Source organism: Caretta caretta, chromosome 1, assembly GCF_965140235.1.
Source record: "Caretta caretta isolate rCarCar2 chromosome 1, rCarCar1.hap1, whole genome shotgun sequence".
In the NCBI taxonomy this organism is placed as follows: domain Eukaryota; kingdom Metazoa; phylum Chordata; order Testudines; family Cheloniidae; genus Caretta; species Caretta caretta.
Window position 1 is genome coordinate 223,199,235 of NC_134206.1, and position 12,251 is coordinate 223,211,485.

Below are 12,251 nucleotides of genomic sequence, written 5' to 3' on the forward strand. Positions count from 1 at the left end.
GAGAGACTGTGCCACGCGCTCTCAAAGAAACTGAGGAACCACCTGATCAGCATCGTGTACAGCAGACAGGAAAAGATCAAGAACGAGCTCTCAAAACTGGAGACACATATACAAAACCAACCTTTCACACAAACTTCCATATGGCTGGACTTTACAAAAACGAGATAAGCCATTTACAATGCACACTTTACTTCTCTACAGAGGAAAAAGGACAGTAAACTATCTAAACTCCTACATGCCACAAGGGGCTACAACAGTGGTACCCTTAACTCACCCAGCAATATTGTTAATCTATCCAACCACACACTTATCCCGGCAGAAGAGTCTGTCCTATCTCAGGGACTCTCTGCCCCACCACCCTCACTAACATGATACAGTTCTGTGGGATCTGGAAGCCTACTTTCACCACCTCTGACTCAAGGAATATTTTCAACACACCACTGAACACTTCGCTGACCCACAGGAACCCTCCTACCAACACTACAAGAAAAAGAATTCTGCGTGGACTCCTCCTGACTGTCAAAATGACAGACTGGACTTTCATAGAGTGCTTCCGCAGCCGTGCACAGGCTGAAATTGTGAACAAACAGCATCACTTGCCCCATAATCTCAGCTGTACAAAACGCAACACCATCCACAGCCTCAGAAACAACTCTGACATAATTAAAGGGGCTGACAAAGGAGGTGCTGTAGTCATAATGAACAGGTTGGATTGTGAACAGGAGGCTGCCAGGCAACTCTCCAACACCACATTCTACAAGCCACTATCCTCCGATCCCACTGAGGAGTACCAAAAGAAACTACACCATCTGCTCAAGAAACTCCCTGCTATAGCACAGGAACAGATCTACACAGACACACCCCTAGAGCCCCCACCAGGGGTATTCTATCTGCTACTCAAGATCTATAAACCTGGAAACCCTGGATGCCCCATCAGTTTAGGAATTGGAACTCTTACAGCAGGATTATCTGGCTATTTGGACTCTCTCCTCAGACCCTATGCTACCAGCACTCCTAGCTATATTCGAGAAACCACCAACTTCCTGAGGAAACTACAATGCATTGGTGATCTTCCTGAAAACACCATCCCGGCCACCATGGATGTAGAGGTTCTTTACACCAATGTTCCACACGAGGATGGACTGCAATATCCATGGACGAGGATGGACTATCAGGAACAATATCCCTGATGAGGCCACAGCACACCTTCGTGGCTGAACTTTGTGTCTTTGTCCTCACCCACAACCATTTCAGATTTGGGGACAACTTATATCTTCAAGTTGGCGGCACTGCTATGGGTACCCGCATGGCCCCACAGTATGCCAACATTTTTATGGCTGACTTAGAACAACGCTTCCTCAGCTCTCGTACCCTAGCGCCCCTGCTCTACATGCGCTACATTGATGACATCTTCATCATATGGACCCATGGGAAGGAGGCCCTTGAAAAATTCCACCCGGATTTCAACAATTTCCATCCCACCATCAACCTCAGCCTGGACCAGTCCACACAAGAGATCCACTTCCTGGACACTACAGTGCAAATAAGTGATGGTCACCTAAACACCACCCTATACTGGAAACCTACTGACCACTATACTTACCTACATGCCTCCAGCTTCCATCCAGGACACATTACACGATCCATTGTCTACAGCCAAGCCCTAAGATATAACTGCATTTGCTCCAATCCCTCAGGCAGAGACAAACACCTACAGGATCTTTATCAAGGGTTCTTAAAACTTCAATACACACCTGGAGAAGTGAGGAAACAGATTGAAAGAGTGAGATGGGTACCCAGAAGTCACCTACTACAGGACAGGCCCAACAAGTAAAATAACAGAACACCACTGGCCATCACGTACAGACCCCAGCTAAAACTTCTCCAGCACATCACCAACAAACCACAACCTATCCTGGAAAATGATCCCTCACTCTCACAGACCTTGGGAGGCAGGCAGACAGCCCCGCAACCTGAAGCAAATACTCACCAGCAACTACACACCATACCATAGAAACACTAACCCAAGAACCAATCCCTGTAACAAACCCCATTGCCTACTCTGTCCCTATATCTACTCTTGCAATTTTCCCTCTCTTGGTATTGACACCTCCACATCAATTATTGGGAGTGGACTATATCCACCCTGATTGAATTGGCCCTGTCAGCATTGGTTCTCCACTTGTAAGGTAACTCCCTTCTCTTCATGTGTCAGTATATTTATTGCTGCATCTGTAATTTTCACTCCATGCATCTGAAGAAGTGGGGTTTTTACCCACAAAAGCTTATGCGCAAATAAATCTGTTAGTCTTTAAGATGCCACCAGACTCCAGTTTTTTTTTTTTTAATTGCACTGCTAACTCTGCTCTGTTTCTCTAGTACTGAGACAACCACACCTGGACTACTGTATTCTGGTGTGTATAACTAGACTTTCTTTTAGTGTATATGGCAGTAGGTGGCATGGTTTATTTTGTTGGCTGGGCTGTTTAATTGGATTGGTTATTTCTTTGTATATGGAGTAAGGTGGTGGAGATAAAAGGAGAGCCCTGAAAAAGTGGCCTCTGTTTCAATTTATAGACATGCCAACTTGTCCTCAGTATGGTGGCGAAAGGTCTGTGATACCCTTGTACTCTCGTGGGGAAGTCGAGATCCTTACCCACCCTAGGAACCCAGAGGGATCGGTAAGGAGCTACATGATGAGAGAGTGATGTAGGCTCATTGGTGATTGGGGTCTCTGATTCCTATTGATGAACATGGGAAAACGGGGTGGGCTGAGGCTCTCTCATAGATCCAGTTTGCCCATATGTCTCACTAGTATTGTTTAAGATCATTCCTCAGTATGATAGGGAACTGGCTGGCAGTAACCCTGCCCTTTCTGTTCATGTTGTTCGATGTAAACTTGGTGATGAATCAAATTCTTGCTATCCATCATTTGCTTGTGGATGAGGCCCTGACTTTGCTTCTATAACTAAGATTGGGCTGAATGATCCAGCAAGCCTTATGTTAGCACCTCTACAGGTGTTTTTGGTTTTTTGCATGCGCTGACATGGTTAGGAAAGAAGCTGTAATAGTCTGCAACTGATTTTAGATGTACAAAACCAATTGGTGTAGAAATGGAACAACAAACACAAGTGCCCAATCTCTCTTAATACTAGAACAAGGGAACATTCAACCAATTTGAAGGGCAGTAAATGTAATATAAATAAAAAGAAACACTCTTTAATCCAGTGCACAGTAAGCCTACAGAACTCAATGCCATAATAGAATTAAGACTGAGTTTAGCAGGCTACCAAAAACAAACGTACAAAAAAACCAACCCAGATTGGGATTTATATAGTTAATGAGAACAGTTTCAATTGTGAAAATTTTTTAAACTTTATTTTTTTAGAAGGGGTAAGCCTCATGCTTAGAGGTTTATGCCATTCTTTACCTACTAGAGGTAACAAAAGAACTGTCCCTATGAAGAGATTTGTTTCACAGTTTCTTGTTGCAGGGTTTCTTATATCTTTCTCTGAAGTATCTGGTACTAATCACGATCAGACAGGGTACTACACTAGATGGATCATAAGTTAAGTTGAAATCGCTGTGACGTGCAGGCTGCACGATTGAATCTCGGACTGCCTCGAGAGTTCTCATGCAGGCTTATTCTCTTGAGTGACTTCAAAGATTATGCACTCCGTAAAGGTGACTCAGGAACACGTGACATCCATGAGTTTGTCCCAGAGGATTTCATATGTACCATGTAGGCATGAAGTTTGGAATCTTGTATTTGGGACTATGATAGAAATTCAGGTGGGTGGCTGAGGATTACCTTTGTTAGTCTGTCATTACCTCCGGTTTGAAGGTAGGACTCACCTTTACCCCCTTTCCGGGAGCTGCTTTCAGCTGTTAAAAGTGGACCCAGGCTCAGTTTTAGGCCTCTCTAAGGAGGCCCTGTGTAGTCAGCAGACCAGTCTTTTGCATGGCTAGCAGGACATCATAACCATCCTGTCCTTCAGCCTCAGTGGGGTGGATACGAAGTGTCCTCTCTCAGGAGGTCATCCTCCCAGGTCACCTTGGTATACAGATGACTGGTGACAGATGATGCATGTGGTATGGAGGTTACAGGGGCAGTCGTCTCTTTCCGAGTATAATCGCTCCACATAGTGTTCGATGTCATGGCTGCTGTGGAAGTGACGAAAGATGTCAATGCAGAATAAAAAAGCTAATGGTGTGGGAGGGTAGTCGTATATGAAAAAAAATAGTTTTAGTTTTTGGGGGTGAGGGGAGTGTTCAAATGTTGGCAGTTGTTACAGGCACAGAGCTTGTGTTCCTATGAAAAGATAGACTAACTGAAACAGAACAGGTAAATTTGTATACCCTAACTGGAGAAGTGCATAAGTTTATTAGGTCCCCAAAAAAAAAATCCAGCTCAAATGACTGGCATAAATAGGCTGGAACAAACTATGCCACATACAATATAAATGGGAAATCAAAAGGATATTACAAAGATCCAGAGATACAAAGGTCAATAATTCTTCAAATACATTCGAAGCAAGAAGGCTACAGGTGTTGCTTTCGTACTTTCTTGTGTTTAAATTCTCAACCTTGATGTTGTCTTAGCATAATTACATGCAAAAACCCTCCTTTGTTTAATACGGAAGGAAAAATATTTTAAAGTTGAAGCAATGTTCTACAGTGGACACATTCTGCACATAAGCTTCACTTAAAACCCGATGACTGCACAGAAATGGAACGACAACAAACTGCAGTTACATGTTTTGCTTAAAAATATCTATGGTTTATAGATTTCCTTTATGTTTTATAATTGTGCAAAATGTTGCATCACATCTGCTATAATAGATTAGGCATACGCCATGCAGTTCCACTTTCCTGCCGTTCAAGAACAACTAAATTTAATTACAGAGCATATGCCAACATGTAAAACAAAACCTTGGTCAAGAGTTTCAAAAGTAACTAGAGATTATGGGACACTGTTTTCCAAAGGCAGGTGACCAGAACTTCCTGAAAATCAGGCTCCTTCAAGGTATCTCAGGTTGAGTGCCCAAAAATCACTAATCGTTTTAAAAAAAATTTGCCAAAAGGTCTGAAAAACATTTTAGAGGGAAAAATTTCTTTCCCCATGCTCACCTAACTCAAATGGATTTTTCTCATACTGTCTAAAACTTATCTTTTGCTGAGACTTTGGTTTAAACTCAGCTGGTATAAAAGTGCAGAACTTCTTTGAAGTCAATGGAATTGTACCCACTTACATCAACAGAAAATTTGGCCCATTATATATTATCTTAAATGGAAAATATGTGGAAATTAAAACCACTTAAAGAACCCTCAGAAGAGGTTGAAATGAAAAGTTCTCCTTGACCTTAACTACAGAGTTCTTTACACGTCTATAGTACCCTTCTTCTCAGGAACTCAAAGCGCTTTACAAATATGAATGAATTTAGCCTCACAACATCCCGTGAGGTAGGTATTATTCCCGTTTTACAGATGGGGAAACTGAGGCAGAGTTCTGAAGTGACTTGCCCAAGGTCACACATCTTGTCAGTGGCAAAATCAGGCATAGATTTCCAAGAGTCCTGAGTCCCAGTCCTCTGCTCTCATATGTTCCCTCCCTACTACTACAAAGCAAGCAATATATGCAGCTTCTTTTCTTCCTTGGTCTCACCAGGACTACAGAGGCAGTAGAAGTGAATATATTTACTCCTGGCTGAATTCCTGCTTTCTTTAGTAGCAGCACTTTGTCTGACAGTACTAAGTGCTCATTTTTTATTTTGGAAGAGTTGTTTCTTCCAGAATGTGGTGTAGAGAGGGTTTCTTAAGTCAGGTTTCTCCATACCAGAAAGACTGTACAGGGTGCAACAGGAAGTGGAGAGTCCTATTTCTTACAGAAGACCTGCTGTTTGGCATTCTTCACACGCTGTTCCTCCTTCAGGTTCATCTGGCGTGCATGTTTGCTGGAGATCATTTCCACATGCTCTGAGGGAAACCAGCCTCTCTCTCCATCTGAGAGTTTCACTCCTTCCATCCAACCTGCAGGGGTGGAGGCAGACACAGAGAACATGAGACAAACTGACTGAGATTTCCCTTTCCCACCTCAAAAAAGCCCCATCCCAACTGAGCAAACTAGAGCAACACACCAGCCAAAAAGAGATCCCCTTGCTGTCTTCAAGCCACATGGTCTATTTGTTTAATGGTCTAATTGAGACCCCCAGATAATAGGTAGGCAAGGGAGAATCTTCTTCCAGTCCCATAGGCAGGGGCAAGATACTTTCTGAGAAGACAGCCTCTCTCTCCATCCTTTATATAGCCTAATGGCCCTGAAATCAAAGAGACATCCTAATACAACTCAGTTCTCACCCCCCTTCTCCAAGAAGATCACGGCTTGTTCCACTCACCGTCATTGCTGTTCTGCATGACCATGATGATATCTGCTTTCTCCAGAGCCAGCTCGTCATTCTCCCGAGCTTTGTACGTCCGTATGCACTGAACTTGAGGTGAGTCTGAGAGAGAGAGGGGTGGAGAGTGTGAGCAGGCTGGAGGAGTGAGAGGGATTGCAAGTGTTGGGTAACGCATTCTTCCCAAGGGAGGAAGAATGTGAGGGTTGGGCACAACACCTGAGGGGTGAGGGAGACCCATTTAGGGTGAGGCCCAGCATCTGAAAAGTGGGGAGGTGGAAGAGCGCCCATGTCAGGGGTGACACCTGTGATGAGTGTCTGAGGCTGTGGAGGGGATGGGGAAGGTAGAGACTGAGGGGCATCATCTGGAGATATGGGGAAGAAAAATAAGAGTCAAGTTTGACATTTGTAAAATAAGTAAAGGGGAGAGTGAATGCTCCTCTTCAGATTCACTCCTGCATCCATGTTACCCTTGTATCTTCCTCCTCACTGGGACACCACTCTGCCCATTAAGCAAGACTTCCCACCCAGCCCTGTAGCGCCTGAGCAGTCTCACCAGGGCTTTCTAAGAGATCTGGTTCTCCTCGTGGTGGCGCCAGAGCAGAGATCCACCGCAGCTTCTCACTGCTGGAAAACACCAAAATACAGATGCTGGTGAGACAAGAATGGAGCAGCCAGGAGAATGGGGGGTGGGGGGGTTGTTTGTGTAGGGGTGGACTGGAGAAAAGAAGTGCCTGCCACCACCTCTTGGGGAAGTGAAAGAGGAAGCTAAATAGGGGAAGTGAAGGATTAGTGAGAATCTGAGGCTAAATGAAGGAGGGAAGAGAAAGGGGTTGAAAAACTGATTTCCCACATTTTGGTAAATGGTAAACAATTTGGTATCCCAATTTTTGATATCCCAGACACGGTGTTAGGAACTTGAGATATCTGCCTGGGTAGTTGTTCAATGGGGTAATTGAGAAGAGGGTATGGAACAGGACAAGGGTACAGGACAGTATGGAGAAAGATGGCTCAGTGGATGGGATTAAGGGGTCAATATGACCACGCATTGGGATAATTGGAAAGCGTGGTGGGAGGCTTGCAACTTCCTTGTAAGAGAGTGTCCTCTGGGTCTCAGAAGCAGCAGGGGATGTTGGGCATTTAGGCAGCTGAGAGGGTTACAGGGTTTTGGCAGCTGCAACCATATGTATAATTGGCATTAGGATTCAGTGGGAACAATCTCTGGTTCTTACTGTGTCTCTGTGCGAAAGAGGAATTCCACTCTTTTCCCCTGGTTGTTCTTAAGGAGAAAAAGGCGGAAAACATTTTTGTTTGTCCCGTGCAGCTTCACCTCACACTTCTCCCCACGTACATCTGAAAATGCAGCATGATCAAACACGACAAAGCGCCCACCCCTAAAGGGAAAGAGGGGGAATTAGAGAAACTGTATGTTAGCTTTAAAAGTGACGTACACAGGATAAAACATTGGGGTTTGGACCCTTTCTTGCTGCTTTGATAGGTCAAGAAGGCTTAAAAGGGGGGGGGTTCCACCTTAAACCTATAAAGTCTCATCTTCTCTGCTTTTGCTAGAGGTCTTCTTGGAAGACCAGAGAATTGGAACAGGATTTTTCTTAGCCCTCAATGGAAGGGGCAGGATTGTTTGAATCTATCACAAGCCATTTTTCTCACAAGTGTTCGTCAGAAGCTGGTTAAATATTTTACAACTTAAAAGAGAGAGTCTGGACTAAAGAATCCCTTCCTCAACTACTCAGATTTCAGGTTCTTGTCATGCTATATTCCCACTGGTTCTCTGGTCATCCATACAGTCCTTAAGCTAAAACAGATTGGGGGAGAAATGAGTTAGCCTTGAACAAAACTAGACTGAATTAAGTTATGCTGTGAAGCATAAAGGTGTGTGGGGTGGGGGGGGGTGCAAAGGGGAGGAAGGTATGTAGAACTACATAAGAATGCTGTAATTAAGAGTTTGGAAGTGAAGGTGCTGCATGATGAAGCTTGCAGGCTGTTCATGAGATGTGAGACTGCTAAACTGAGCAGTCTAGCTGACAAAGGTTGCCATCTGCTGGCTGGAATCTGATGGGGGAAGGGACACTGCCTCACCAACATCCCCACCCCTTTCTGGACCCAAGATTAGAGGTCAGTGAGAGGTGCAGTCTGGGACACTCACTCCCTGGGCCTGGACAGGAGCAGGCGGTCATTGAAGAGGTGCAGATAGATGGGGCGGGTGTTGAGTTTCCACTTGGGGCTCAGAGTGTTGTTGTCCAACGCCATCAGCTCACCACACTTCACCAGCCGCCTTGACTGTGAGACCAGTGGGAATATCTGTGAGACAGGGAAGAATGCCATGATTAGATACCCATGGAAGTTGGTGCATTAGGGCTGGAGTTATGCCTTCAAACAGGGTTCCAGGTAAAGACAAGGTTTGAGATTGCTCTCATCTCCCCTGTTGTAGGTGGGCAAGTTGTGACCTGAGTCCGCTTCTTCCAACTCCAGGATGAGGTAGATGAATTGGGTAGATTCAGCTCTTGTTTACTCCCCTGCATTATGCCAGGGATGACACCAGAACCAGCTCTCGCTCCCCTTCTTGTACAGGAGTGAGGTGCTGGGCTGATGTACAAGAGTGGGTCAGGTTACTGAACAACCCAGGGGGAGCGTCTCACCTTGTACTGCAACTCTATTTTCTGTGTGCTCTATACTAGTTCACCAGTGCTCCTCACGTATTGGAAAATACATGGTGCGGTGGGAGACGACGGATTAAGTGTGCAGTGATGGGTTAGTGGTGTTGGGTCAGGGTAGTAAGAAGGGCTGAAGTAGAAATTGGGAGTGGGGCAGGTTCTCACCTTGCACTCAAAATCAATCTTTTGGCTTAGGTAGATCAACTCCTCAGTGCTCTTCATGCGCTGGACATTTTCGTTGCAGTCCTTTATGAGCTGCAGAGAGGAAGGAGGAAAAGGTTGTTGGGAGTTGCCCACTGGGAGTGGGTAGATGTAGATGGCACAACCCTCAGGGTTCTTTCTCCCAGAACCTTATTTTCCAAAGAGAGGATGCTGTGTTTGCTTGGCCAAATGGTTAGTTTTATTCACTGTGGAGGTTTAGTCCCTGATTTTGAGCTTTGCTCTGAGTGAGGAGTGCTGTCATCATTTCTCGATTACTGCAACCTCCTTGTGTCTGGTTTTGACAAATCCAGCCTTGTCTTGCTCAGAGCCGTTAAGAATGTTGCTGCAAAGAACACTCTCCTAGCCTGTTGCTTTGACCATGACACTCCTCACTTTGCCTCGCTGTACTGGCTCTCCCTTCTGTATCACATCCAACCGAAGCTACTTGTCTTCTACATTATGACAGGTTTCAGAGGAACAGCCGTGTTAGTCTGTATTCGCAAAAAGAAAAGGAGTACTTGTGGCACCTTAGAGACTAACCAATTTATTTGAGCATGAGCTTTCGTGAGCCACAGCTCACTTCATCAGATGTTTACCGTGGAAACTGCAGCAGAGTTTATATACACACAGAAATCATGAAACAATACCTCCTCCCACCCCACTGTCCTGCTGGTAATAGCTTATCTAAAGTGATCAACAGGTGGGCCATTTCCAGCACAAATCCAGGTTTTCTCACCCTCCACCCCCCCACACAAATTCACTCTCCTGCTGGTGCTAGCCCATCCAAAGTGACAACTCTTTACATAATCAAGTCGGGCTATTTCCTGCATAGATCAAGGTTTTCTCACATCCCCCCCACCCCCATACACACACAAACTCACTCTCCTGCTGGTAATAGCTCATCTAAACTGACCACTCTCCAGGTTTAAATCCAAGTTAAACCAGAACATCTGGGGGGGGGGGGTAGGAAAAAACAAGAGGAAACAGGCTACCTTGCAAGGTAGCCTGTTTCCTCTTGTTTTTTCCTACCCCCCCCCCAGATGTTCTGGTTTAACTTGGATTTAAACCTGGAGAGTGGTCAGTTTAGATGAGCTATTACCAGCAGGAGAGTGAGTTTGTGTGTGTATGGGGGTGGGGGGGATGTGAGAAAACCTTGATCTATGCAGGAAATAGCCCGACTTGATTATGTAAAGAGTTGTCACTTTGGATGGGCTAGCACCAGCAGGAGAGTGAATTTGTGTGGGGGGGTGGAGGGTGAGAAAACCTGGGTTTGTGCTGGAAATGGCCCACCTGTTGATCACTTTAGATAAGCTATTACCAGCAGGACAGTGGGGTGGGAGGAGGTATTGTTTCATGATTTCTGTGTGTATATAAAGTCTGCTGCAGTTTCCACGGTAAACATCTGATGAAGTGAGCTGTGGCTCACGAAAGCTCATGCTCAAATAAATTGGTTAGTCTCTAAGGTGCCACAAGTACTCCTTTTCTTTTTGTCTTCTACATTAAAAGCCTTTCACAGCCTCTCCCCACCCTAGCTAGCATCATGATACTACCTATCATTCAGTATCAAAGGGTCAACTCCTTCCTCCGATTGGCTGTCAGCCTCCATTGTCCACTTGTGAAATTTTCGAACAAACACGTTTAGGCACTCCTGTAAACATTTTGGTGGCGCTCCTGTAAACATTTGCAAAAGTAACTCATTATCCACCTTCAAATTCCGCCTTTGCTGGTATTTCCTACAAGAAAATCCGCAATGGTTAGGCTGCTGGTATATTAAGATCACAGCCTATCATGCTGACCACGATTGTTTCCTTGTGCTCCCATCTGTTGTCTCCTGTCTTATGCTTAGTTCCAGCCCCAAATAGCTTAGTCTATCTATTTGCCCTGTGTTTGTACAGCACCTGGCACAAAGGGCTCCTAGGTGCTACAATAATATCAGGATATCTGGGAAGCAGTAGATGCATCAAAATACTGTTTCCTGTTGGGAACTGGGTCAAGTCACTGGTCATTTGGGAGCAATACTTACTACAGGCAGGTTTCAGAGTAGCAGCCGTGTTAGTCTGTATCCGCAAAAAGAGCAGGAGGACTTGTGGCACCTTAGAGATTAACCAATTTATTTGAGCATAAGCTTTTGTGAGCTACAGCTCACTTCATCTGATGCAGTGAGCTGTAGCTCACGAAAGCTTATGCTCAAATAAATTGGTTAGTCTCTAAGGTGCCACAAGTACTTTTTTTTTTTTTTTTTTTACTACAGGCAGTATCTCAAGCATTCAGGAAGCTGGGGGTTATTAGATAATATTTAACCACAGACCTCACCTTTGCGTGGGCCTGACCCACCTCCTGCTCCACTAAATCTGTTCACTATCCCCACATGAGGAGGATGCTCTTTAGCCTTAAATATAGGGCTGTCTAAGGTGGTTGAAACCCAGCAGCTGCTAATAGTGCATGGCAATGTGGATTTACAGAAGAAAGGAGCAACACTCCAACGGGCAGGACTAGCTCAAGTACAATCTAGGACCCACTTTGCTGCAAAGTGCAGGATTCAGTGTGTGACATTCTTCCCCACACCCAATGGTCCCAAATTCCTATGTTCTAGCTGCTGTGCTGTGGGAGACTCAATTCCATGAGACTTGAGCAAGGGTGGGATTGCATAGGAGGGAGTGCACACCATGTAAAAAACTGATCTGAGTGGTTGCAGGGGTGGAGCATACCTGCCATGAAGGGTGTGACATCATGATTCCTCAAATGATTGCCCTATTTATCATATTTATTACCATAGTGCATTGTGACTAACCGAGAATGGAACCCCATTGTGCCAGGCACGGTACCAACACAAAGTAGTAGACAGTCCTGCCCCTGAGAGCTCCAGTCTAAATAGACAAAAGGTAGGGGAAAGGGATACAGCATACGGATTGATGATTGTGCAAGTGGTATGTTAGTGTCATGATATGGGTGCGCGGGGATAGATATGGTAGTTTCCTGCAAT

General features: G+C 45.0%; 1 protein-coding gene across 1 annotated transcript in view; it reads right to left on the bottom strand.

Moving 5' to 3' along the window:
* Positions 1–3,350: 3,350 nt before the first annotated feature.
* The window catches only part of LOC125623890 (uncharacterized), a 49,359-nt gene continuing 40,458 nt past the window's right edge, over positions 3,351–12,251 (bottom strand). The window contains exons 10-15 of the mRNA XM_048823949.2: positions 9,233–9,322; positions 8,560–8,714; positions 7,628–7,789; positions 6,952–7,022; positions 6,396–6,500; positions 3,351–6,030 (exon numbers count right to left, since the gene is read on the bottom strand). Coding sequence (XP_048679906.2) covers positions 5,876–6,030; positions 6,396–6,500; positions 6,952–7,022; positions 7,628–7,789; positions 8,560–8,714; positions 9,233–9,322 — 738 coding nt within the window. The 3' untranslated portion in view covers positions 3,351–5,875. The remainder of the gene's footprint in view (positions 6,031–6,395; positions 6,501–6,951; positions 7,023–7,627; positions 7,790–8,559; positions 8,715–9,232; positions 9,323–12,251) is intronic.